This window comes from Coccidioides immitis (assembly GCF_000149335.2).
Source record: "Coccidioides immitis RS genomic scaffold supercont3.6, whole genome shotgun sequence".
Lineage (NCBI taxonomy): Eukaryota > Fungi > Ascomycota > Eurotiomycetes > Onygenales > Onygenaceae > Coccidioides > Coccidioides immitis.
Genome location: NW_004504312.1, coordinates 1517296 through 1543826, shown reverse-complemented (window position 1 = coordinate 1543826; position 26531 = coordinate 1517296). Strand labels below are relative to the sequence as shown.

The following is a 26531-nucleotide window of genomic DNA, read 5'->3' as shown; positions in this document are numbered from 1 at the left end:
AACTAATGATCCGAGATAAGGAAAGCTGCCAAGAAAAAAGTCCGCAGAGCATGGACTTTTGGCGTCTTGAGGGAGAAAACAATCAAAGACTCTTGTTTATCTTCTCGATTTCTTTTCAGTTTTCTATTCTCTCTCTAGTTGATTAGACCAAGGCATAATGGCCAAAAGACGCACCAAGACGCGTACCCATATCAAACCAGCTCCGCAGGGCGGGACTTCCAATCTGAAAAATGGGGCTGCTTCGATAAACCGGTCCCCAAAGAGCATGGTGATCCGCATGGGTGCCGGAGAGGTTGGCCCAAGTGTGAGCCAGCTTGTTAAGGATGTGCGGTCAATGATGGAGCCAGATACAGCATCGCGGTTAAAGGTATTGTTTCCCCTCCCATGTTCTTTTACTTCTTTTGGCAGAATGCTAATAGAGCATAGGAGCGGAGGGGGAACAAATTGAAGGATTACACTGTCATGACTGGCCCTCTAGGTGTTACTCATTTACTTTTATTCTCTAAGTCGTCCACCGGGAACACAAACCTCCGGATAGCCCTCACACCGCGTGGCCCTACATTGCATTTTCGAGTCGAGAGTTACTCCCTATGCAAAGATGTTACCAAAGCACAAAAACATCCAAGAGTCTCCAGCAAGAGCCATATGAGCCCTCCGCTACTTGTGATGAACAATTTTATGACATCCCAATCCGAGGAAGATACCAGCTCCAAGAAGATACCCAAACATCTAGAATCGCTTACGACCACGGTTTTCCAATCCCTTTTCCCTCCGATCTCTCCTCAAGCCACACCTTTATCCTCAATCCGCCGTATAATGCTTCTCAACAGAGAGCTGCCATCTGCATCCAATGGCATAGACCAGGATTCGTACGTGTTGAACCTGCGACACTATGCCATTACCACCAAACGACTTGATATATCAAAACGAATACGGCGGCTAGATCCTCGAGAACAGCGGCGAAAAGACAAGAAGGACAGGACTGTACCGAACCTAGGTAAACTCAATGATGTGGCAGAGTATTTGCTTGATCCCTCTGCCGCCGGCTATACCTCCGCGAGTGAAACTGAACTCGACACTGACGCCGAGGTTGAGGTGATGGAAAGTACCACAAGAAAGGTATTGAATAAAAAGGAGCTGCAACGTATGAAGGCCGGAGAGAAAAAGTCCAAAACCATACCATCACCGAACGTCGAAAAAAGAGCGGTGAAGTTGGTGGAGCTGGGACCTCGGATGAGACTTAAGCTGATGAAGGTGGAGGAAGGGCTGTGCGGAGGTAGAGTTATGTGGCATGCTCTTGTGAACAAAACCCAAGCCGAAGCGGATAAATTAGAAGAGACTTGGGAGCAAAGACGCAAAGAGAAGGAGCTTCGGAGGCAAATACAAAAGGAAAACGTCGAGAAGAAGAAAAAGGCAAAGGCCAACGATGGCCAAGCTGCCGATGCCGAAGATAAAATGGACGAAGCCGGAGACAGCGAGATGTGGGATAGTGAAGATTTCAGCGAGCATGAAGAACACGATGATGAAGATTGATATGCTGTGACTCCGCGACGTCCATGCATCTTCTTGAATCGATCCTTCTGCACGTATCACGGAAGGAGCTCGAACAGGTCAGAGACTTATTTTTTCCCATGACCATCATTGTCCTCGAAGTTCGTTTTTATATGACTGGCGTTTTCCGCATAGATTATGCCTTGGGTCAAAACCTTTTGTATTGGTATATGATATTTATGGCTATTATTGTTTCTATCCGTTTGGATTCCAGTCGTTTACAATATGTTTCTTGATTACTTCACAAGAGGCCCCGTACGGAGACCCTATGATCTCGCTACTGCACGGGAAGGGGGAGGAAGACATCTGCCTCTAGAACCAAGTGTGCATTCCCTATCATGCGCTATTCGTGGCTCTGATACTGCTGAGAATAATTGCTGATATTCCATCGAAGCATATGCCCAAGGTGGGTTCGAAATTCCAAGCGAGAACATCGCAGGCCCATTACCCCAGAACTCATTTTCCTCCCAAGAGCGCAGGTTTCTGGTGCCATCGGATCAAAGGAATCGAGAGACGATGGCAAGACTCCAAATTCTCGATTTGCTCATCGCACACAATTGGGAAGAGCTGAATAAGAAGCTGGATTGCCTCCTTAAGCAGGGCACTAATATCCACTGGAAGGAGGTTTTCCCCGGTGTTTGGGAACAGTACCCTGCTGTGAAGGAAATCGAGAGTACGAGCCCGAACTCCTCTTATGAAATTAGAAAATCACTAACACTTTCAAGTTCAGCTGATTATGGCGCGAAGTCGTGTTGTCCTTACATTGTGTGACGAAATTACTGCCATCTGTACCGAAGGCTCGCTGCTGGGTGTCCAGATAAATGTTTTGTTGGAAAGATTCCAACTTTGGCCAATCAGTAGTCTGACCAGGCTTTCTCTCGCAGAAATTGATGCGTCCCTCAGTAAGATTAGGCCCCATATAAACCAGTCAAATCTTGAATATATGGACGAGAAACACGTCATTATTCAGGGTGAGCAGTTCGCTGTGATAAGCGAATCTACTGGTTTGAAATTAGGTCGGGCAAAAAGCATGATTACTTGTGCCATGAAGGAGGAGTTTTGTCTCCGTTGTGTGAAGAGATCTGAAGGCTATTTATATGGCATTGAGAAAGAAATCACTACTCCATGCTCTCGAGGTCATGGGCTTTTTTGGCTCCATGACCAATGGATGCCATCTCGGCAGAAAATATTTGACCCAGAAGCGGAAGATCAGCAGCAATCGACTATCTGGGACTACTTGTCACCCGACTCTAACTCTTGTATGACCGATTTTGCGCACGAGGACGCGGAAGATCAGCAGCAACTGAGTATCCGGGACTACTTGTCACCCAGCTCTAGGCCTTTTATGATTGATTTTGCGCACGAGGATGCGGAAAATGATTTCACCCGGAAGAGGCAAAAGAGGCGCTGTGGGTATGCTATGGGATTCCGGAAGTACGGGCAGCTTTTTGACATCCCGGATGGCGACTGAAAGGGCGAGGAACTTTGTAGTTATTGTTAGATATTATTCAACACTCGTCATAACAACTTCGACGATTCCCTTGTTCAAGTCCAAGTAAATAATCAATAATCAGATAAGAACTATGACCCGTGAAGAACCAGATTTCAGCTCTTGCGTGCTAAATAATCGGTGTTTCCAGGTTATCAAAGACATACCGATCATTCGGTCGTTCAGGGGCGGATGGGAACAGTCCCGAGTACTCCGTACAACGATCGTTTTCTCCAATTAGGCGGCTGCATTGCCTCGAAGTTTTTCTTTAACGAGTCTCCCAACCAATTTCTCCAGCGCCCCTGCATCCCCGCCAGTTTGGCCTTGGAAATATGCTTCGACGCTCTTCTCCACATACTTTCCAACCATATCAATTTCAACATTCACCAGATCCCCCGGCTTCTTCTTCGCAGTGACAATCTTTTCTTGAGTGTATGCAATGAGCATGATTTCAAACCATCCATTTTCTCCGTCAGCTACTTTCGTAATGGTTAGACTCGCGCCGTCTAGGGCGATGAAGCCTTTCTCCACGATGTAGCGAAGCACTCCATTTTCCTTGGGTGAAAGTCTGAACACAAGGGAGTTTCCATCCGGGGTCACAGAGAGGATAGTCGCTGTGGTGTCGACGTGGCCCTGCACAAAGTGGCCGCCCATACGTGTCGAAGCAGTCACCGACCGCTCAAGGTTTACCCGCGACCCTGATGTTAGAGAGCCAAGATTTGTGCGGCGAAGTGTCTCTGGTGCGACGCCAACTTTGAAGGAAGAACTGTCGAAGGTGGTTATCGTTAGACATGCTCCTGTAAGTCTCGCAGTTCGTGAGCGGGGTAACTAGATCCGGCGCGAGAAGCTGGAAACGGCGGACGCTGTAATTGTGGACCGGGAGTTCTCACCATTGACACATATACTATCCCCTAGTTGGGCATCTGTGAGTATCTCTGCGCAGTCTGAAATAGTGAGGGAGGTCCCGCCGCCGCCGCTGGCAGTGTCATCCTGGGGCTCAAGGGCCGTGACGACTATAGAAAGGCATCAGCGTATTCCGGCGGAGCTGCTTCTGTGCGTCAGGGACTGACCACCAATGGTCTCAACCAATCCAGTAAACATTTTGAACGTAAATCTCCTTAGCACTCCGTCCTTGGTTAAATAATGACTTCAGCGGCACACGTACGATTGCTTCAACATTTCTCCAGACTTGGCGAGTCGTTCGCGGTGGATTTTAGTGGCGGTTCGGCACCTCCGATGTCCGAGACTATGGAGAAACTTCGGGATACGCGGCCTAAAAGGAGCTCCCCTGCGAGCACTTCGGCTTGAGGAGCACCCGCAAGCTTTCCGCGGCTCTCTCCTTCAATTAGATTCAAAAGGCCTCCTCCTTCCTTCGCAATGTAACTGAAAGAAGCACGATCGTAACCACTGTGTCCATTTTGCGATTTCAGCAGTATGAGGGGATTTGTCGCATTGCGGAGCTTTGCCAGAAGGGCTAGCCCTGTTGTCTGGAATGATGGCGTGTCATTGGTATTGAGACGGAGCTATTCGACGCCGGTACACTCAGCGGATACATTGCCGCTGGCCGGTATACGCGTGGTGGACATGACTCGAGTGCTTGCAGGCGTAAGTTGGTTACGTTCTCTAAGGACCTAGGGCAACCAGGCTAACCCATCCGTGATTAACAGCCATATTGCACACAAATTCTCGGCGATTTAGGGTGAGATACTTATTTACCGGCCTTTGGGACTCAACAGAGGCCTTCGCTGAGACCTGCTTGCATTCGACAGCGCAGAAGTGATCAAGATTGAGCACCCCGTTCGTGGAGACGATACCCGAGCATGGGGCCCTCCGTTCGCAAAATACAAGGAGGGCACGAAGGATGGCCCCGGAGAGAGTGCGTACTATTTGGCGGTACGTTAATTGTGGCATTTTACTCTACTACTGCTCCTTATCCACTGATACCACGTCTTCCGCAGGTGAACCGGAATAAAAAGTCACTTGGCCTTTCCTTCGCACATAAACAGGGAACTGAAATCCTACACAAACTCATCAAAGATGCGGATGTGCTGGTTGAAAATTACATACCTGGCTCCCTGAAGAAATATAAATTAGACTATGAAACTTTGAGTGCCTTGAATCCCCGATTGATATATGCTAGTATCACTGGGTATGGGCAGACAGGGCCCTACAGCAAAAGAGCAGGTTACGATGTTATGGTCGAGGCCGAGATGGGTTTGATGCATATTACCGGTGAAAGGGATGGACCTCCGGTGAAAGTTGGTGTTGCCGTGACTGATTTAACTACCGGATTGTATACTTCGAATGCCATCATGGCCGCACTCCTGGCACGAATGAAAACGGGCAGGGGCCAGCATATCGATTCCGCCCTGAGTGATTGCCAGGTGGCCACCCTTTCAAATCTTGCCAGTTCAGCTTTGATTAGCGGCCAGAAGGATTCAGGAAGATGGGGAACCGCTCACCGTAAGTTCTACCCAGGTACTGAAAACGGATCCTGTACTAACCTCCTTGGCTTCTGCAGCATCCATTGTTCCTTATCGCGGATATAAAACCAAGGATGGTGACATCCTTCTTGGTGGTGGCAATGACAAGCTCTTTGGTATTCTCTGTGAACGGCTAGGCCACCCCGAATGGGCAACAGATTCCCGATTCGTTACCAATGACCTCCGCGTGAAAAATCGGGAAGCGATTGATCGTCTTATCGAGGAGATAGTCAAACAGAAGACGACACAGGAGTGGCTAGAGATCTTTGAAGGTAGCGGCATGCCATATTCGGCTGTGAACGATATTCAAGGAACTCTGAACCACGCTCATGGTAGGCATTGAGATCCCCATTCGTTGGCTAAACAAACCTTCCTGACCCTTTTTCAATAGTTCGAGCTCGCGGAATGGTGCAGGAAGTCGAGCATCCTATCTGCGGCCCTATGAAGCTTGTGAATACCCCGGTTAAATATTCCCATGCGACGCCCGGTATCCGAACTCCGCCTCCAACACTTGGACAACACACTGATGAAGTTCTGCAAGATTTGGGTTTCGGCACTGATAATATAGATCAGTTGCGGCGCGATGGGGTTGTCTCATGACCTGTTGAGAGAAACTGCTACTCCTGATGGTTGATGCTAATGCGTTACATTTTATTACACCACTTCTCACTATCTAACTATTTCTGCTTGGTTTCATGATTCTACCCATAGATCGAACTTTCAGCAGGGTTATGCAATAATGTATCCTAGAAATAGATAAATTATCTACAATCCTTGCCCGCAGGCATATGTATCGCTATGTTTTTCCACTTGGATTCGCCTCATTTGCTCCTGGCCGCACACGTCTCTTCCATGGCCTCCCTATACATCACGTGACGTGTATCCTGGGGCCGGGGAGGCGGACGGCGGAATCCCGCCAGCACACGCTCAGTGACAATGGAGGATGAATGGCCATTGTTAACTGTTTCCATGAATAGATAGTTCGGCGGTTTGGCGGATGTGATTTGAACTGCGCTCCAGCCGCCATGGACTTAAAATCGTCCCTTTCCTCTCTCAATCCCAGTACCGCATCGTCATCAGACTCCGATCAATCGAAACAATCCCCGGCCAATCGATCCGCATTTCCCCTGCCTGGTGGATCTACCACAGCGGAAACGTCCAATGTTCAGTCGCAGTCATATGTGCCTCTTCCAAGTGTTTCCTTAAGTCCTCTCAGCTCTATTACACCTCTCTCGTCCTCGACAACTGAATCTATTCCGGGCCTGACAGCTCTGTCGCAACGAGTTGACGAGAGCACAGCAGGGGCCGGAGGGGACCAAGAAGTGCAGCCTACGGGTTCAAAATTAGAACAGAAAGATTTTGGCAGTTTTTCGGCCAGTGCAGATGCTAGCCTATTATCCATAAGTGGTGCTCGTCCATCCAGCACTGAATTATCATCAATAACTTCCAACTCCTTTCCCACACCTTCTACCATTGGGGGACTACCAAGGCCAGTGCAACCGACTATATCGACTGCAGCTAGTACCACGACAATGCCTCGTGCATCCGTGAAACCAGTTGCGGCACCATTGAAAAAAATTGCGCCCGCTCCCCCCAAGATAGAAGGGGTATCAGATAGCACCCCAGTATCTGTTCCGAAATCCGATAAACAACAGAATCGCACCAAGAAACCAACACAGAAACGGAGTAGGAAACGTAAAGCCAGAACTTACGATGACGATGGGGAGGGTATCATCAAAGCCGGGGACTCGAGCTCAGATGAATCAGATGAATTCACCCCTATCGCCACCCAGACGAAATCGGGAAGACAGATTCATCGACCCTCCGTTTTTGCCTACCAGCAAGGTACTGCACAGAGCTCCGCACCTGGAGCTACAGGGGTTACCACTAAAGTGTCCGGGCGAGAAAGCCCTCCCCGGAAGAAGAAAAAGGTGCGCAAGGGGAAAGAGGCGAATATTACCTGCGAACACTGCCAAAGAGGCCATAGCCCGTCCGGAAATCCGATCGTCTTCTGTGACGATTGTAATGGGGGTTGGCATCGGTTCTGCCATGACCCTCCAATCGAGGTGGAAGTGGTCAACGTGAAGGAGTCACAATGGTTTTGTAGAGCTTGCAGACCTGTCAAAGCTCCCTCACCTATCACTCCGGTGGCCAGTGCTATGCAGAGTAAGCCAGTCGCGACCGCAACCGTCTACGATACCAAATTTTTGGAGTCAGAGAACCTGGTTGGTGGTTCGAAGTTCACTCGGGGAGAAAAATTGGGATATCTCGCTGGGCTCTCTCATGCTGCTCTTGTCAACCTGCTCATTCGAATTTCCGATGAAAGTCCTGAGTTACCGATTTTTCCTGCCAATGTAAAGGACTTACGCCCATCTCTTTTCATAGCACCGTCTATCGCAAACCCATCGGCCACAACAATTAAATCATCCCTCCAGGACACCACAACACAAACAACCCCGTTATCATCCGTTGGTACTTCCATCACCTCCCAGCTTTCCTCGGAACCTCCAAATCAACCCCAATCCTCCACACCCCCAACCTCTGATCCTGACCATCCTCATGCGTCAACAGCACATAACGAGGGCGACCACTCTGAAGACGAATTTGTCTCCGAACACCGACTTTATCCAAAACCAGGAAACGGGTTCCTTCTACCTCCCGACCCAGTCGACCTAGATATGCTACTTGAGGATCCGGATTGTCCAACATTTAGTCATGCACTACATGGTCCGGCGAAGATGAGGGCTGAAGGTGCCGAACATGGGGCACCTATGGGTGTTGTGTGAATCCCAGATGGTCAAGGTTGATGGGCAAATGTGGGAGTTGGAGGTCTAGGGGCTTTATCGCTATTATACCTCACCCCCTTCAAGACCTTGGATGGACGCATTTTTATTGAACATAGCATTGTTCAGGTGCAAGTGGTTTGTATTCGTATCGTCTTCAGGGAATTGCATCCGCAATGGATGTAATTTGACTGTGAGTGGTGCCTGTGAGCGGACCTAAAAAAGGTTTGGTTGCATGGCCAACGGTCAGCCACTTGAAACTACCTCTAGCACCAATCTCGTATATGCGCCAGGATGGATTTCCACCACCAAGATAGTGAGATGGTAATAGCAGCAATTGGAGCTTTCCAAGATAATATCCAGTTGATCTTGGACTCTTCAGAGTCTGTCCAGAAAACAACCCTCAATAGCCTATAGGATTCATGGACATACAGGCTATGTTGAAAGAGAGTGCACCCAGAGACTGAGGAACTGGAATATCTGCTGAATGGGTTTGAATATGAACCGTGATGTCTGTGTTAGCGATATATTAGGGCCAAGCTTCACAGCAACCCCATTGTTGAGCTGCGCCACTACACACACAAAGCGACCTCAAAAAGCCTTCTCATTCCTCAAGGCGCCAGATAGAGCAGTGTAGATGCTATTGCTTGCTGAGTTAGATCCCTGCTTAGTATACTGCTGCAAAAGAGCAGTGACTTCTAGGGCCTCCTGAAGATCTGGATCATCATCCGCTTGAAATGATTCATCATTGCATAAGACAGTCTCTCCTAACTTGAGCTTGGGATCGGACTTGGAAAGGTTGGGTCACTGTTGCCGGTTTGTGACTTGTAATTGTTAAAAGAGAGATGAAGACCTAGGTGACCGTGCCAAAGCATGAAGCTCAGGGCTATTTGCAAGCACGGAAACCTGTCGGACGCCTTGGCTGGCAACATGCTGCTTAGGTGCTGTGGGTGACTGGATGCTACGGAGCAGAGCGCGCGGGGGCCTGGTCATTACTCCGTAACCTGGCCCTCACATAATAGCATATCTCTTGGAAGATTGTGTAGATGGACTGATTCCATTAAGTATCCTTCTACCAAAGTCATTAATATAGTCATGTGCTTCCCTATTTACATTATGAATTAAGGCAACATGCTCTGTTCCCCACAGCCTAGCAAAAGAGTCCATCAGAGAAGATAATTATTGAAAGTTGCCAACACCATCACGAACGTTGGACATAGGTAGACAACATTCTGTGAAGTATACACAAAGAATAAAATTAGAGTACCGCAAAAGCATCGGGGAGGGTATCGCAAACAATTAAGGTATTATTCTGCAACTACAGCGCCTGGGTGGGAGGGGAAAAGACGAATTTGTTTAGATATGCTCAACAACTCGGGCGTTCATGGCTTGCTGAAACCCATCGTTTGTCTGGGTATCAAATGGGTTGCTATAATGGCTTGGGCCTTCACCAGTCCTCTCAGCCTCGTTGAGGGAATCCTGAATCTGTGCCATGGTTTGATTTGGGGCCGGCAGGAAGATGACCTTAGAGTTGGAGGTCTTGGCCATCTGCTGCATGGTCTCCAAATAGCGGATTTGCATAGCAGGAGCAGAGGATAAGATATCGGCGGCGGCTCTCATGAGCTAACGGCAACGTGTTAGTGCCAAAGTTTCTAGATTGGAGGTAGAGAAATAGATTCAAACACGACGTAGGAAAGAAAAAAAAAAAAAAAAAAAGGAAAAAAAGAAATAAAGAAAGAAAGAAAGGGGGCGTACCTTGGCGGCCTCGACTTCGGCACGGGCAGCAATGACCTTACTCTCACCGATGCGCTTGGACTGAGCGGCCATGGACAGAGATTCCTGCAGCTCATCGCTGAAGATGAGATCCTTGATGAGCATGGATTCAACCTTAACACCCCAATCGGTGGCCACGTCATCGATAATTTCCCGAATAGACTGGGCAATTTCCTCCCGACGCTCAATAACATCCTGCAGGACACGAGCACCAACCACCTGTCGCAGGGTAGTCTGAGTTCGTTCGATGAGGGCCTGGCGGACGTTCGCGACGCCGAAGGCGGCCTTGTGCGGAGAGACGACATGGTAATAGAGGACAGACGTCAGATGCAAGGTGACATTATCCTTGGTCATGCAAACCTGGCGCGGGACCTCAACAATTTGGATTTTGACGTCGATTGTCTTCAATTTCTCGCTGAGGACGTTGACTTTGACGAGACCCGGATCGACGGCGCGTTCGAAACGACCGAATTTGGTTACCAGGCCGACCTGTCCTTGGTCCACGGGCCTGAAGGGGTTGGGGCAGCACAAGCAGCACGGAATGGCACCGAGACAGCCGAGAAATTCACCAAGGCCGTGAACTGAGGGAGAACAGAGCAGGTAAGTCACGGTAGCTGGGGCGCTCTGGCGCGCGTATATGCATCAGGAACACTTACTAAGTGCGGCATACCATCCGTGGCCCGCAGCGCTCTGGGTGGGATGGTTCAAGATCTGAGCGTAGCTTGGCTGGAGATCCTCGAGACGAGCGGGCTGGACAGTGATGATTTCACCCCCAGCGCTGCCGGGTTGGGCGCCAGCCTTGAGCGCGGCATGCGAAGGCTCCTGACTCGCAGCTGGAGCTTTACTGTTGCTCTGGGGGCCGAAATTTATATTTTCCATATCCATATCGACAGTGCAACGCGACTGTAAATTATTATTTAATGAATAATGTGAAATGGGGGGTAGATAATTTGGATTGCTGTTGGTCGAAGAAGATGAATGGAACGAACAAAGGGCTAACTAGCTAAATTGGATAAGTATACAAAAAATAGAGGGTTGGGGGTCGGAACCTTGCTATGGACCCAAGAAACGCGTATCCGGTTGAAATACGTATGCGGAGGGCAGAAAGAGCGGGATACTCGTAAAATATATGCGCAGAGAGCTGCGACAAAATCGAGCTTGACAAACAACCACCGATCGCGTGAAGCCTTAAAAGGTTGGGAGAGGGGGTCTGGGGAAGCGAAACTGTCAGCCATGCCAGTTCTCCACAGCCGCTTGGCTCTTCCGCCGCCTTGTGAAACGAACCATCTCGCTTCCCTGGCTGCTCTCCCGCCTCTATCCGTGTCGTTGCTCTCAAAATCCCTGGTTTACTTGAACTTACTTCTACTCTACGACCAGCTCATTATTCTTGCGTCGCCGGTTTGAACTGCTAATCATGTCTTGTGAGAGAGATCGCTCACTGACCCCCTCAACGAATCCTCCCAGCAGGATGCCTTGACTCCGCACGTCTCCTTCACAAAGTGGCTGTGCTTCGTCGAAGCGCCTGAACCCCCGGGCCATAACACCTTCTATCTGGACCCTTACTCGTCAACTTTGGGAGAAGAAGCATCGAATATTCGAAAAGTCATAGACTGCCTTGCACCGCCCCTCCGCCATTGCCGATTTTCGGAAACTTTGTTCCAAGGCTAAAGGGAGGATGACGGCTCACGATCGTGTTGAAGAGAAGTTGGAGAGCTCGCGCTGTATAGCCCGATGCATCGCATCAAAGCACTGGGAACAGGGTTTCCGAATAATCGGTGGACCTTGGACTTCGGCCGTCGGGCTTCACCCGTTTCAACCTACCCAGCTAAATAGAAGCATGGAGGGGAATTTATCGGGCTCCGATGATGAGGAACTTCTTGGGGCCTCGCTCCATGTCTGTCTATCAAATTACACCACGCCACCTGGAACGAAGCTTTTGAATGTCGAGGCTTGTTGTTGTGGTCTCGTGCATCCTATCGAAGTATAATAATTGCGCCTTGCTTATCTTCCTTGCTAACATCTACAGGTGGATATCCTTGATAGCCTTGCGCCGCAGCATGGCAATGATTCCATCTCCCTTTGCTTCGTGTGAAGCGAAGTTGAGGACCTTGGGTTCGGATTACGGTGTTCATGGAGAGTAATCGGCGGCGCAGGAAGGAACCCTTTATGCGATGCTCTCATGTTTCACCGTATCATCAAAGGCTAACACGATGCTTTGTCATATGATTTCTAACCCGTACCTAGTCCCGGATGGAACCGAGAGAAAGGCCCATTGGTCTCATATACCTTTCCTGGAACAACAGGTTAAAAAGCCATGGATGAACCGTGGCAAAAGTCTGTCTCAGATTCTATTTTTGGACATCTGGTCTTTTCGCTTGAAGCTCGGTATAAGTTGCGCTTGTGTGCAGCTCATGATAGCAAATATTTTGAATGCATCGCTTAAGCTGGTGGAAAGGTGACCTTTTTTTTTCCCTCATATTTTCGTTTAACTGACAGCTCCCCATTGCTCTGGGGAATCGGCCTACGGCCCCTCCCTTTTGTTCCCATTTCCCCGTGATTAACTCGCAGGTATCAAGCCAGGTACGGAGCATACAAGGTCGCTACCGTATTTGCTCTTTTACCTAGGTACAAGCTCAATGCCCGTCAAACAAGTTAGGGACCTTCTTGTGACCCAAACATTTCTGCATCATGCAAACCCCAGCTCTCAATTACAAAGCTTACACCTAGTCTGGTAGATCTTCCGGGATATGAAAATGTACTAAGGAAAGGCCCATTACTGATAAGGTGCAGGGAAGGAAACTTTTTTTACGTTTTGCCCTGTGCATTTTGTCCCGTGGCTTTTTCTTGTTGTTGTATTGACTACTCCGCACACAACATGCATACTCTCCATCCCCCTCTCTGTGTAACCTGTAATTAAATGCACCTGCAGCTGAGATAAGAAAGGAATGACACATTGTTATTGTTTACTCTGTTCTCTGTAACTACAGTGTACTCTTTTGATTTTACTCCATATATGTACTTATACTTTGCTCTCATTTTTTTTTTTTTTCTTTCCATCCCTTTTGTTGGTTTCTCTCTCCCCTAAATCATCAAGCTCTGCGATTTTAGGGCCAAGAGTTGATGGTGAGAGCTTTTTTGATTCCGTGCTTTGGCGTGTGGGCTTACTGCCCGGACGCCATGAGATCATCAGCCCCACTATCACATGCTGACTCGAAGTGATATCAACATTTATCTATTTTAAAATTTTTTTTTTTTTTTTTTTCACACGAGCAAAATGATTGTAATGGCTGTGGAGTTTAGAAACAGGGACAATTGAACGAAATGAATTAGAATTGGATACCAATTTAAGCCGCCCAGGGGAGTTGTATAGTACATACATACTGATAGGGGAGAGGCGGGAAAGGGGTTCTCGACTAGGAAGGGCGATAACTGTTGAAAGATGAAAGAAGAACGAACGGATTGAAGATGGGATGATATGTTTCGATGACTTTTTTTTTCTTGCACTCCAAAAAAAGAAAAAAGAAAGAAAAAGAAAAAAAAAGGAACCCAGCCCAGATAACTAACCGGAGACAAGAAGCGACTGCAAAACTCAAACCAGCTAAAAAAGAAAAAAGAAAAAAAGAATACAGACCAGATCCCAGTACACTCAGATTTTGCAATCTAGACCATGAAGTTCTAAATAAATCCAACCCAGACAGCGAGGACGACGAAGTACAAAGCCAGGAATGTAGATATGTGAAGACGCCATGGTCAATCAACTTTTGGCAGGCTTGGCCTTCTCGCCGTTTCGACGAGGCTTTCCGTTCCTCGCGGCCTCGTTGATTTTCGCTTCAGGGATCAGGTATCCCCGAAGCCACAGGCAGGAATCCGCGGTGAGCCTTAGGCCAGTTGAAACAGCAGCTTTGCTGCGCGAGAAGGAACCGTCTCCGACCGCATTTCGCTCAGACGAATAGGTCTCGAGAACGTAGCCCTTCCCGTCCTCCGCAAGGCGGAAAGGGGCAGAGACGTATCCTCTGATGGTCTCTTTGATATTCTCCGAGGCGTGGATGACGGCGGGGATGGTGCTGTCCATGCGGTTGAGGCCCTCGTTTCCGAGCTCGTCGGCTTTGGAGACGTACGGGGCTACGTAGCCGTACGGTTTGGCGAGGTAGGGGAGGAAAGGTTTGGCGAACTGGGAGTAGCCTTGGTCGGCGAGCTCGAGCGATTTCTGGCCGTAGGGATTGGCCTTTATGTTCTCGAGGGATCCGGAGACGAAGGGATATGAGGCGAGGTGCTGGAGACGGGAGTCAGTAAGAATGCTTTTTCGGGCCTTATGGGGTGGGATGGGATTTACGTACGTTGATGAATTGGGATTGAGGGTGATCTCCGTTGACAACTGGCTCGCCCATGACGTCTTTTTCTGCGTGTGGCATGGGATGAAAAAGGTAGAGAGTGAGTGTACAAGATAGGTTCGACTGGATCGAGGTGTCAGGAAGCAGACTGGAGAGGCGATGATGATTTCGGACAGGAAGAGTCTCTTTGTCTGCTCTAGCACGGGGTGATCAGAGTACAGATCGACGGATTGAGCACGAGGGATGGACGATGAAAAGGAGCAGGAGAGCGGATGGGAACAGGGACTACATATATAGGACGAGCTTATCTACGAAACAGGGCGGCGGCGAAAAAGGTTGTCGGGAGAGGCAGGCTAGGTTCGGCAGCTCTCGCCTAGCAGCAGCAAGGTCGGGATGTATCCATGATATCGGGAGCGATGGGCGTGTAATTGCAAAGCTTCCACACCCCCCTCCGCTCGCTGAAACTCTGTGGACAATCCAGAGCCCTGCTTTTTGCTGCTGCTTCGAGACCGTGGGAGTGCTTCGAGAGCGAATCATGGCGACGGGACGAGCAACGATCCTTGGCGATCCCCTGGGCCTAGCCACTGAGAGCGTGCGGTTGTTGGCATGTGAAAGTCACTGGGTTGACTAGGTACATGCGGCTCGTTGGGAGAGGGAAAACTCTCGACCGCGTTATCGAGCTGGATGATGCAATCCATGCATATGCCAGCGAGCATCCGATGCCACTGGGCAGCGGCTGGCTCTGGGCCGCCGATTGCTCAAGACCTTGCGTACTGACTCGCTCAAGCCATCCATCCACGCTGATTCATTTCCCGCCCTCTTTCAGGAAAAGCTTGGGAGGCTCAACGCCAAGCGGGACGGCCTGGCATGTGAATGTGGATGACGTAAGCGGGACTTGGACATACGGCGCAAAACCCTGTGGCTCGAGCTCTGCGGCTTAATTTGTCATTTGGCGTGGCCACAGCTCTCTCTCTCTCTCTCTCTTGCTATGCAGTATGTTGGATGTGCGTTAACTCCTACGCCCCCCTCCACGTCTCTGCTTCCCCTGACAGGGCAACGGAGGCCGTTCTATCAAGTTTCCCATTGCTTCTCTGGTTACCCAAAACGAGTTTGCTTCGTTGCCCGGGGCCACGTTTATCGGGATTGGAAGATACACTCAGAAAGATTGGCAGGATACCCATGCCAGTCATGGGGTACGGATGTACCGGGAAGATACTACTCTCACCGCTGTCTGCTGAAGATACCTGCGTATAATATCTTGCGGGGATGGACAGCTATGGCTCTATTACACCATCTTTGCATATTCCGCTATCTCCTATCTCAATCTAGTGGATTATGAACCGGAGTATAGAGCTACCCCGGCTAATAAGCCTGTTGACTTTCCGAATTGACGGTTGAAAGGATTATGTGTTACTGGATCCCCAGGGTAGATATGTATCCAACGCTTTCCACTTTTTATCCCAGAGAGACAGAGAGAGAGAGAGAGCTTTTGCTAGAAAACACCAGGTGATGCGAGACCGCAGAAACAAGAGGGATATGATTTTAGACCCCTTGGCGATTGCCTCATATAGTTCAACTGCCACACAGCAGGGCCGTCGGTGTTCCGCCATTTCTCGTCCTGCCGTGGAATCTGATGTGGAATTCCGGGGGTTATTAATGTATCCCACTGGTCTATAAACAGCAGTTTTCACCGATCTGCCAGATACTCTTCCAACGCTTCTTCCTTGCCGATACTCCACTGCCCGTAGCTTCGAGCAAAATTTGAGTTTGGAGAAAAGCCTGGAGAAGAGGAGAGGTGGAGGAGGGTATGCCATGGTAGTCGTCGTTGCCGTTCGCTCTAGAGCTTCTTGGAGACAATTGGACAAACCACTTCATTACGTATAGACAGGCGATTTGACCCTGTCAATTTTCAGCTTTCCCTCCTGTCTACTTTCATCATTGGCCGTTCTTGAGACAGATAGCGTTGCTCTCATTAACTCCTGAAATAACAGTTCGGTTTGCAAAAGCGGAGGAATGGGCTAGAAGCCGTGATCCCTGGTGGAATATAGTTGATTCTAGCGAGTAGCAAAACCCTCCAGGAATACGACCGTTGATGGGCCAATGGGTGCCATGGCCACACTCGTCGTTCGAAGAGCGGAACATGGTGTCGGGGATGTCGTTTGGGCGGGGGGGTTAAAATAGCCACCTACCTTGCACTTATTATTCAGATGTGCTCCAACGTACGTGCATCCTCAGGGTACACACAGTGCCAACGACGAACCACGCACCTATCAGGCTTCTGGCTTCCCATTTTGAATCCATATTGCATTGTGGTCCTCTTGGGCTAGACCGGGACTCGGAACCGCCTGTTGCGATGGAAGTGGACGAAGATGCTAGGTTATCCGAGCTTGGACGGCGTCCTGACTTACTCTGCTTGACCTGCAGAGGATGCGATTTGAGTGTCGATCACACGTTGTTGTGATTTTGACTAAGGGTCCTCCGTCCTGCGTGCCTTGTATGCACATACATTACATGTGCATGTATGGTATCCGCTAAAGACGATGTTCGCTATTGTGTAATCCGCGATGGAAGGAATCAACAAGGGGTAGATAACGGTGACAAACTATAGCTAGCCTTCCGCGCAAGAGAAGGTTGAGATTGCGATTAATTGCATGATTGCTCATCAGTCTCTGAAGCAGCTGAAGAGAGAGTTGTATCAAGCATCAATCGCGTGCAAGGATGGTTCGATAAGCAAATCGGATAACTACTACAAGAAATAGGATCGCTACAACGTATTTTGGTATCTACATGGCTTCTTTTCTGGCTGACACTATCTCCGTCCTCACATCGTTGCTTGCTATCTATCCATTCACGTGTAGCAAGAGAATTCATGTGATAATGTGGTGATCCGCACTGGTCCCCACCCCGTTGCGTCTAAGGGGTTGCTTGTGGACTATCAACCCTGGATATCAGCCTGATTGATAAGGGTAATATGTTGCTAAATTGGAAGAAAGGTGGAATCCGTAATGCAAGAGTTACTTCAGAAATGCGAGAAGTGGGCCGCTGGCGGGCTTCTTTTTGTCTAATTTTGGTAGTATTCGGTATCATACGAGAACCGGGTGCTAATTTGGGGGAATGAGCTGTGCATGTCGTGATATTGAGCTTTGATGATGCATCAACGGAAGGGAAGGTCCGATTTAACGAGGTTTGCGACCAGTTGGCCTGATGAACTTAGCTGGTAAGGGGAGTTCAATGGATACTTATTGATATCCAATCTCCACGGGGATTGAGGATAGCTGTTGTCCAAAGAATACATACAACCGGGAACTGTCAACATGGCGATTCCATTTTTTGTGACAGGTAACCGGAATCCTTTTTTTGAGTCCTAATCCCAGCGCTTCATCCCTCGAAAAGTGGTGCACAAATTGGATTTTGTGTAAGTTCATCAAGCCATTGCCTGATATGCATGGATTCCATTTTGTTTTACTCCCTCTTCGCTATGGCGTATCTATGCATAAAAGACGCAAAGGTTTCATAGCAACCAGAACCATCCCATTAGAAAATGAAACGAGAAAACGCATTTAGAATCCTACCAGATGTTGTCAGTGAACCGGGCGATTAAAATCTGCGGGGTCCCAATGCCAGGAGACATGAGGAGCCAAACAGATGGGAAGATAAGACGTACGCAAAGGAGTAAAGAACCATCTGTTCTTGCCGCTTGTGTAGCGGTCCTCCAGAGCCTTCTTCACTGTCTTCTTAGCCTCTTCCCGTTGTGACACCTCCTTGAATGTATCGTTTGTGACGACACCCTTCAATCCCTCCAATTCAAGTGTGTAGCGGGTGGGCATCAGGTGGTTGTAGTTGACGGTCTTGATGAATGGCTTGACCTTGCTGCGCTTGGCGACCTTTTTGGCACCCATTCTCTTGGTGACCTTGGATGGGTAGCGCTCAATACCGGCAACGAGGGCATATGGGAAAGGGTGGGCTTTGGAACCGGCGTCGTATGGCTGGATGATCACGACCTGGAAAAGGTGCGCAAAAAATGCATATCGTCAGCTTCGATGTTGTCCCTTTTTGTGGTTTCTGCTCTCCTCCCTCTTTCCCGCCCATTCTCCAAATCCAAAGAGTTCCAAATCTGTATATCGCTCCGGCTAATTTCTTCGATTCTTTGATTTCTAACTTCTCCCCTAATTGACGCCGCGCTCGGGGCAAAAAACAACAAATTCCTCGTTGGCAACTTCAATGCGACGAAAAATCGTATCGTACCTTCTTTCCGGCATATCGCCCTCTGGTGATGATGGCCACACGGCCAACCTTCATGACTAGAATGCGCCTCAAGTCAGCATCGCCCGAGGACACAGTCCAAGCCTATGGCGGAGGGGATAAAAATCAACGTACACTTCATTTTTCAAAAGGTCCGACCGGCAAGCTCTGGATGGCGTTTGGTTGAGAGAGCGTGAACTTGTCGACTTTTCCGCACGCCTGTTGAGGGTCGACCACTGACAAAATTCGGGTGAACGACAGTGTGAGATTTGGGGCGGTTTGGTTGTGTGCCGACTGCTGATTGGCCCGCTTATCGAGAACCACGCCTAGCTTTATTAGGATAGTTTCTCCATCAGGACTAGCGCCGCGTGCCCTGGCCAGCCACTCAACAAGCCCATCGCTCTGGCAACTGAGGAAAAGCGCCGCCGTATCCCTGTTTGTTTACCTGCAACGCCCAATGACGGCTTGTTGCCATGCAGTTGGCAGTTGCCATGTCAGTCGCAGCTGCCCAAAAAAGCTCCGGGCGAGTCGCAGGCGTTGTTCTCTGGCCAGCGGCTTTTGCGTCCTGCGGCGATTGTGTTTTGCGCCTGTGTGATTGTTTACTGCATGGTCCACCCTTTGTTACTTCCTTCCTTCCGCTTCCTGCCCATAACTAGCTCTTCTCGGCTGCATACATCAACCTCCATCTTCCACCCTCCATCCTCTGCCATTGCTATTCTCTTGTCATGATAGCTGCGTGATCATAATCGCTGGCGTTATTTGGTTTTTTATGTTCTTGTTTTTAATGATTAACGAAGTCCTTTGAGTAATTGTACATTTGCGACGTTTTTTGCCCTTTTTCATCTACACAGTTTAGCAATGGCCTCCAACGAACGAGAGGGCTATTCAGACCGCGAGCTGGTGCTCAAAGGTCATCATCATCGTCACCACCACTCGATCTCCGAAACAGGCCGTCCTCATATCCCAATGTATGTGAAGTTCGATTCTTAGCTACCTCGTAGCTTTTCTTGCTCTATAGTAGCGGGATCAATTGAGACTGATGGGCAAACTGCAGGTGGGATAGCGCCGACCCCGACAGAGCGCCTCCACCGTTGCCATTGAATCCAGGCTCTGGCAGTCCCAAAACAAGAGCAAATGCTTCCGCGACTATACAGGCTGCTGCTGCTGCACTTGTAGAGAAAAGCTATGATAACACTCCAAGTGCATACACGGTCAATCCAATGCCGCTTAAGCCTTCTCCAGAAAAGTCTCTTATCAAGGGCCAATATCACAAGCGCATGCAGTCATTCCAAAATGCAACGACAAATAGCCGAGAATTTGCTTCTTACCTCGAAAGGAGATCACCAGAGAAGGCGCATCGTGCCAGTGTTTATGAGCCGGAAAATAGAACTCCAGAGAAGAAACAAACTCGATCAAGCACTTCCACTCCATCTGGGCGTGAATCTCCAACTCATCGACCGTCGAGCCGATACTTGTCGAAGCCCATTCTCGGAGAAAACACTCCCCCTTCTGCTACCATGCTTGCGCTGCAAAATATGCAAGTGCCTATCGACATTGATCTGCCGCAGTCGGCTCTCACCACCAGCGCAAATACCCCTTCGAAGCAGCAGCCTCAGAGTATTGAAGCTCTCTCTGCGCAAATCATCAGCTTGACTAGCATTGCGACCTCTTTGCAGCAGGAAATGGCCCAGTTAAGTCGCCGAAGCAAGGATAATGCTACCGACCTTGTCAGCCTGAAGGCCGCAACGAATGCACGGGACGAGGATATTCGAAAGAGCCTGAAGGAGCTGGCCTCAAATCTGTCCTCGAAAATCTTTGAAGCGGAAAACAATTCTCGGTCATCCGTACATCCTAATACAAGCTCTTACATGATCGACAATAGAGACTCGTCTCCAAGCTCGAGAAAGAGTTATTCCCTACCGCGCATGCCTAGTCCAAGTAGCTTTGCTGCGGCTATGGAAAGGGAGCTGACAGGATCACCAGCCATTTCCACGGACGGATCTGCAAGTATCGCGCTCCTCGAAAAGGTTTTGAGAGAAATGGCGACGAAAGAAGGGCAAGAACAACTCTTACAACTCGTCGAGGGCATGAAGTCTAACTCAGGAGATAAAAACACCGATGGCCCAATGCTCAAAATGCTGGAAGAGATCCTTAACGTGGTCAAGGAGAGCTCAAATAGCCGCGCCCTTATAAAGTCGAGAGCGCTGGGTGATAACACTGGGATTGACGCGTCAATGGAAGGATCGGATCAGTTGGCGAATGTGGCAGATAGAGATGGCTCGCCTATGCCATCCAACGCTATAACGGAGGATGTCCTTAGCATCCTCAAGCGAGTGAAAGCCAGCGTAAGTGAAGGCGGAGGGATAACAAACGAGGTCAAAGCACTTGTTCGCGAACTCCGTGGAGAGGTTTTAGGAATGGGTAGGGAAATCGCTCGAAAGCTCGAGGAAGCTGAAGCACGACGAGGTTCGGACGAAAATAAACCTGTCCCTCCAAGCCAAGAAGAAATTCAACAAATCGTTGAGGGCGGACTACTTGAATTACGACAGCAAATGGAACGATTGATTCACGAAAGCCAGAGTCAAGCAGCGCCGCCCCCAGTGCGCTGCAATCTGGACAGCGAAGAGATCTATTTGACATTGCAGAAGGCTCTGGAAGAAAGTCCCCTGGCTAATCAGCCCCCTCCGCAACCGGCAAAGCCTGGAATTGAGAGGGAAGAAATCCTTGAAGCCGTGCGAGAAGCATGGGAAACTTACAAGCCGGAAATTGAGCTTCAAAACTTTGGCCTTGAACGAGAAGAAATTCTGGAGTGTTTGGCAGAAGGGCTGAAGGAATATCAACCGAAGAAGGATGACTTCGAGCCAGGAGCAACCTACGAGCAAGTTGTTGACGCGATCACTCAAGGACTACAAAGCTTCAATCCCCCGCGTGTTGAACCAGACGTCTCCTCAATTCGGGATGATCTCGTAAACGCAGTGCGCGAATGCTTGGAGAGCTTTGAGTGGCCAATTCCTCCAGCAGTTTTCGAAAGAGAAGCTCTGTCTCGTGATGATGTCTTGAGCGCTGTTAGGGAAGGATTCGAAAACCACGAGCCAGCGCCTAAGGAGCCGGAAATCAAAAGTGAAGAAGTTTTCGAGGCTGTTCGAGCTGGCTTTCAAGACGCCTCCAACTCTCTCAGCGACACCTTCGGCGGTCAAGTAATGGATCATTTCCATGAAGTTGTTGCTGAGATCAAAGATGAATTCAAGGAATACTCTTCTGCCAACGGCAGAGATACGGAGCAGGTTCTTGATGCCATCAAGGGTGGCCTTGAAGTCTTGCGAGGAGAAGTCGAGTCTTACGTCGACCGGGCCGCCGACGTGACCGGCAAAGACGAGATAATCGACACCGTAAAAGAGGGGTTTAGGCTTCTACAGGCAGACATTGAGAAAACGATTTCGGAATCTTCCCAGAACCGGCCTACCGACACCGTCGAACTCTTAGATGCAATGGAAAAGGAGTTCGAGCATCTACGCCAGACACTGAGCAACCTCCTTATTCGGAGCAATATCTCGAGTGAGAAGGACGAAATTCTCGATGCGATCCGAGACATCACAGAAAATGACCAATTCAAGAAAAACAATTCTGAGGTGTCGGATATGATCAAGGAGGAGTTTACGCAACTCCGCGAGACCTTGAGCATGGCCATTGTGAAGTCGAATCCGACAACAGAGAAAGATGAGATTATATCGGCCTTCAAGGAAAGTTTCGAGATACTTCTTGATGAGTATAATCGCAAGAAAGATAACGAGAGCGTGCTGTCAAACACCAGCGAACTTCTTGACGCGTTCCATGATGGTGTTGATGTCCTACGGTCCGATATGGACAAGATTTTAAACAAAGCTCCGGACACGAGTGTTAACGACGAACTGCTGAATATACTCAGAGATGGGCTTGCTAGCGTCAAAACCGAGATTGAGCGGCTTCGGGATTTCCAAAAAGAGGCAGACGAGACGAACGTAGCCCGCGGTAAAGAATTGATGCTGGCAAGCGAGTCGTCTATTGGCGCCGACATCGAGAGCTTAAAGGTCCTAGTTACTCAGCTGCAAATCAAGGTCGAGTCAATTGAACCAGTACCCGAAATTCCAGAGATTGATCCAAACATCACAAAGAAGGAAGATCTAGTGGAAATGGTAGATGCAATCAAGGAAATTCAAAGCTTGGTTTCTGAGCTGAGCTCTCGCGAGAACCCGTTGGAGGGGGCAGCAATGAAAGAAGATGTTGAAGCTGTTGGGTTGCTGGTTGACAGCATAAAAGCGCGGCTCGATGAGTTATCAACTTCGACTAATGCCAGTTTTGTCACTGCTGAGCGGGTTGAAGGGCTTGAAGTCTTGACAAAGGAATTGAAGGACCTGATAACTGGCTTTGTCGCTCATGTGGAGACAGAAGGGCCGACGAAAAATGAAGTTGCGAATCTGGAGACGGTGCTCAAGGACGTGTGGGCAGCCGTTGAGGACCTTAAGGCTGCCGCATCTAAGGACCTAGAGGAAGACCCAGAAAAAATCGTCAAAGAAGACTTCCGGAATGTGGAAACTTTAATCTTCGAAATCAAATCCCAACTCGATGAGTTTGTTCTCCCCGATGTTCAGACGATGCCAACCAAGGATGACCTTGGCCTTCTCACAACCTTGGTTAATGAGTTCAAGGAGAAAATGGAGGTTGAGACCGAACTTACAGCACAAGCTTTCGAGGCTCGCAAAATAGAACATGGTGGCCTTGCGGAAAAGATCGAAGATGCCAAAGCTTTGATAAGTGGACTTCGGGACGAAATCAAGGAGAAGCTTTCAGAAAGTGATGAAAGCCTCAATGACCTTAAAACCATGGTTTTGAGTTTCAATGATGCGGCAGAGAATCTGGCAAAAGCGGAGACCATTAAAGAGCTGTCTGATCTTGTAAATCGCGAATTTGAGCGTTCTCATGGTGATCGCGAGGCTGCAAAGATGGAGACAGAGGAAAAGCATTCGGAGTTATTGTCTAGGCAGGAAGAAGGTCGAGACGCTATTCTGTCAGATCTGGGAGCAAGAATTGATGAGAAATTCAACGAGGTCATTGCGAAGTACGAAGACGCTCAAAGTGCTCTGGAGTCTAAGTTTGTGGCCGTCGAAGAGAGAGATGTGCAGTCTTTCGAGACCTTGACTAGCACCAGGAGCCTTGCAGAGGATATCAAGATGGTTATCGGCGGTATGGGTGATACACTCTCTGAAGCTTGCGACAGAATGAGCGACGACGCAAAAACGTTCTTTGAACGGGTCGATCAGTCGTTTCTGAAAGTTGATGAGATGCATACCGATGTCAAGATGCAGCACGAGGATCTGAAAGGCCAATTCGAGAAGGCTGTCGCTGCGACAGACCGGCTAGAACGTCACCTCGCGGATTCGCATCCCGAAATCCTCAACTCCGTTAAAGATATATTAGCAATAGTCGGTCAGCATTATGAACACTCGCGAAGGATGACAGAAGAACTCAAGACCGATCTATCTGCGATTCCACAGGCGATCCCACCACTTTTCCATCAGCTAGCGCTACCAGCTCCCGAGGAACCCAAGGAGGAACTGGAGAAGTACGATGATTCCAAAGTTCACGAGAAGCTCGACACTCTTCTTAGCAAGGAGCTACCAGAATACGAGAAGTATGACGATTCACAGCTGCACGAGAAGCTAGACGCGCTGCTTCTTAAGGAGGTCCCTGAGCCGGAGAAGTATGATGATTCCCAACTGCAAGAAAAGCTGGATGCGCTGCTGCTTAAGGAGGTCCCTGAGCCGGAGAAGTATGATGATTCCCAACTGCAAGAAAAGCTGGATGCGCTGCTGCTTAAGGAAATCCCAGTGCCGGAGAAGTATGATGACTCCCAGGTGCAGGAAAAGCTGGATGCGCTGCTGCTTAAGGAAATCCCAGTGCCGGAGAAGTATGATGACTCTCAAGTGCAGGAAAAGCTCGACACTCTCCTTCTCAAAGAGGCTCCAGAACCGGAGAAGTATGACGATTCTCAGGTATTGGAAAAGTTGGATGCTATCCTTCTAAAAGAAGCTCCTGAGCCAGAAAAATATGACGATTCTCAAGTACATGAGAAGCTCGATACCATACTGAAAGAAACGAGCGCAACAACCGAATCTATGGCCCGGATAGACAAACTTGATGAGATCCACGAACGACTCACAAGCATGGCAAGGGAGGTTAGTGAAATAATGGCTACGCAGACCAAAATTGTCACAGAGGAGCGTAGTAATAAGGAGAAAGAGGCCATGGAGACAGCCATTGCTTTAGAGAAGAGGTTAGCGCAGAAGGAGAAAGTTGAGGCAGAAATTGTTTCCCTAAACGAAGAAAAGCAAAGCCTCTTGGAATCAGTTCGGTCACTGAAGGAGGAGAACGATGATCTTTCGAAGTATCAGGTCAAATTGGCCAAAGAAGTGGCAGGGTTGGAGACAGCATTACGGATCCGACGCGAAGAAGTACAACTCATGGAGAGTCGTGCGCAAGATCTTGAACGGCGGATTGTAGAAGGGGTTCTGGATCATGCCCGCAGCCAACTTCTTGGTCGGCCCTCTTCCATGGATGGTACGAACTTGAAGCGTGTCCCAAGTTCTGCGAGTACAGCGACCCGGAAAAGCGTTGCCAGCAACGTCAAGGATGGTGTTCTCAGTAGTGGGGTTAATTTAGCCTTGAAGAGACGAAAGGCGAACGCAGCGTCTACGCTCTCCTCCAATTCAGGTAACGGACGACGGATCCTGAGCCTTAGCCATGTCACAGGCAACCGTGGAACTAAGGACCGACAGTTGCTGCCTCAATCCAATAATGGTGGGTTGGCTAATTTGAAAAGAAGTCACTCAGTCAAGTCAACATTTCCTTTTCGAAAGGCATCGTGGGACACTCGAAGTTCGATTGCCAACAAGGAAAACGAGGTAGTCAAGGAAGAGGATGAGACTTCCGCTGGCGATGTCAGCGACGCTGAAACGGAGCGTAGAACAAGTTATGGCGACAGCCTCTCGTATGTCGCCGGCAGTACCGTGTCTACGGACCGAAGGACAAGTTGCAGTTCAACCAACGCCTTGGTTTCCGCTGAACATGGGACTTTGGTCGAAGGAAGCGTGGACAACGACAGCCATACCGAAGAGGAAACCGTCGGCGGGGAGGATGGTGAGGAGCGGAGCCCGATTCCATCTGAGTTTGGGGATGAACACGATATAGATGGGGGTACTGACTTGGATAGGGGCGATCTGGTGGTGTACAACCAACCCAGTGACAGTGGGATTGGTGCTGATATGCCTTCGTCTGCGAGCGAGAAGGGATTCAATTTTGAACAGGAATCGGTCCTAACATAGTGCCGCGGTGCTCAATGACAAGGTTGATTTATTTTGATGATTATGACAGTGTTCTTTCGGTCACAATGGCTTTTCCTTTGTTGATTATGTTTCGTTCTCTTGACAGCAGATTTCCTTTTTGTTTGCCTTTTTGTTCATGGGATCAGACCAGCAGGCATCAGCGGCGATGTTTGAGCGATCTGTTCATGTGCAGCCGAGACCTGCATTGGATGATACCATAAAGTTGTATTTCCTTATGATAGCTATATTGATGATAAGAATGAGCAAAATGCATTTATTTTCCACAGCCGTACCGACCATTCCTCCCTCCCTCTCTCAAGGTCGTAGCTCTTTGTCTGTCTTATATAACTACGGAGTAACTAACTAACTAACTAACTATGCGTTTTTATGTCAAACGCTGCTTGAGTGCCTCGGCCCTGGGGCTTGGCTCGTTCATGTGGCTCAGGCCGCTGGGTCCCGTGGTGGGTCAGCGGGCGCGAACTAGACCCAAACAGGCTAGAGATGTGGCTCGTTCTCCCCAA

The 26531-nt window shown here is 49.1% G+C and overlaps 11 protein-coding genes across 11 annotated transcripts; 6 read left to right on the top strand and 5 right to left on the bottom strand.

Moving 5' to 3' along the window:
* Positions 1–157: 157 nt before the first annotated feature.
* CIMG_03527 (ribosome biogenesis protein Ssf2) lies at positions 158–1533 on the top strand (the record flags this gene model as incomplete). The annotated part of the gene is made up of 2 exons (XM_001244085.1): positions 158–367; positions 427–1533. The coding sequence occupies 2 exons, from the start codon at positions 158–160 to the stop codon at positions 1531–1533; spliced, it is 1317 nt and encodes a 438-aa protein (XP_001244086.1).
* A 534-nt stretch (positions 1534–2067) lies between these two features.
* CIMG_03526 (uncharacterized protein) lies at positions 2068–3022 on the top strand (the record flags this gene model as incomplete). Its single annotated transcript, XM_001244084.1, has 2 exons — positions 2068–2224; positions 2277–3022. 2 exons carry the CDS (start codon positions 2068–2070, stop codon positions 3020–3022), a joined length of 903 nt encoding a protein of 300 aa, XP_001244085.1.
* On the bottom strand, positions 2320–4306 carry CIMG_03525 (riboflavin synthase, alpha subunit). Its single transcript, XM_001244083.2, has 3 exons — positions 4111–4306; positions 3931–4053; positions 2320–3837 (listed from the first exon to the last, which is right to left on the bottom strand). Exons 1-3 carry the CDS (start codon positions 4139–4141, stop codon positions 3278–3280), a joined length of 714 nt encoding a protein of 237 aa, XP_001244084.1. The 5' UTR covers positions 4142–4306; the 3' UTR covers positions 2320–3277.
* Positions 4307–4432: 126 nt separating this feature from the next.
* Positions 4433–6310, top strand: CIMG_03524 (CAIB/BAIF family enzyme). Its single transcript, XM_001244082.2, has 6 exons — positions 4433–4645; positions 4708–4739; positions 4810–4933; positions 4999–5503; positions 5562–5855; positions 5915–6310. Exons 1-6 carry the CDS (start codon positions 4475–4477, stop codon positions 6121–6123), a joined length of 1335 nt encoding a protein of 444 aa, XP_001244083.1. The 5' UTR covers positions 4433–4474; the 3' UTR covers positions 6124–6310.
* Positions 6311–6548: 238 nt separating this feature from the next.
* CIMG_03523 (uncharacterized protein) lies at positions 6549–8309 on the top strand (the record flags this gene model as incomplete). Its single annotated transcript, XM_001244081.1, has 1 exon — positions 6549–8309. One exon carries the CDS (start codon positions 6549–6551, stop codon positions 8307–8309), a length of 1761 nt encoding a protein of 586 aa, XP_001244082.1.
* Positions 8310–9436: 1127 nt separating this feature from the next.
* CIMG_03522 (stomatin family protein) lies at positions 9437–11236 on the bottom strand. The gene is made up of 3 exons (XM_001244080.2): positions 10736–11236; positions 10062–10660; positions 9437–9929 (listed from the first exon to the last, which is right to left on the bottom strand). The coding sequence occupies exons 1-3, from the start codon at positions 10962–10964 to the stop codon at positions 9663–9665; spliced, it is 1095 nt and encodes a 364-aa protein (XP_001244081.1). The 5' UTR covers positions 10965–11236; the 3' UTR covers positions 9437–9662.
* A 783-nt stretch (positions 11237–12019) lies between these two features.
* Positions 12020–12538, top strand: CIMG_03521 (uncharacterized protein; the record flags this gene model as incomplete). Its single annotated transcript, XM_001244079.1, has 3 exons — positions 12020–12060; positions 12106–12191; positions 12324–12538. The coding sequence occupies 3 exons, from the start codon at positions 12020–12022 to the stop codon at positions 12536–12538; spliced, it is 342 nt and encodes a 113-aa protein (XP_001244080.1).
* An 851-nt stretch (positions 12539–13389) lies between these two features.
* CIMG_03520 (pathogenesis associated protein Cap20) lies at positions 13390–14651 on the bottom strand. The gene is made up of 2 exons (XM_001244078.2): positions 14417–14651; positions 13390–14352 (listed from the first exon to the last, which is right to left on the bottom strand). The coding sequence occupies exons 1-2, from the start codon at positions 14489–14491 to the stop codon at positions 13834–13836; spliced, it is 594 nt and encodes a 197-aa protein (XP_001244079.2). The 5' UTR covers positions 14492–14651; the 3' UTR covers positions 13390–13833.
* A 1039-nt stretch (positions 14652–15690) lies between these two features.
* Positions 15691–17772, bottom strand: CIMG_13717 (uncharacterized protein). The gene is made up of 2 exons (XM_004446301.1): positions 16678–17772; positions 15691–16595 (listed from the first exon to the last, which is right to left on the bottom strand). Exon 2 carries the CDS (start codon positions 16222–16224, stop codon positions 15814–15816), a length of 411 nt encoding a protein of 136 aa, XP_004446358.1. The 5' UTR covers positions 16225–16595; positions 16678–17772; the 3' UTR covers positions 15691–15813.
* On the bottom strand, positions 17509–18900 carry CIMG_11138 (60S ribosomal protein L27-B). Its single transcript, XM_012358253.1, has 4 exons — positions 18788–18900; positions 18656–18711; positions 18075–18411; positions 17509–17978 (listed from the first exon to the last, which is right to left on the bottom strand). Exons 1-4 carry the CDS (start codon positions 18792–18794, stop codon positions 17971–17973), a joined length of 408 nt encoding a protein of 135 aa, XP_012213676.1. The 5' UTR covers positions 18795–18900; the 3' UTR covers positions 17509–17970.
* A 397-nt stretch (positions 18901–19297) lies between these two features.
* Positions 19298–26302, top strand: CIMG_03517 (uncharacterized protein). Its single transcript, XM_001244075.2, has 2 exons — positions 19298–19620; positions 19707–26302. The coding sequence occupies exons 1-2, from the start codon at positions 19511–19513 to the stop codon at positions 26008–26010; spliced, it is 6414 nt and encodes a 2137-aa protein (XP_001244076.1). The 5' UTR covers positions 19298–19510; the 3' UTR covers positions 26011–26302.
* Positions 26303–26531: the final 229 nt, after the last annotated feature.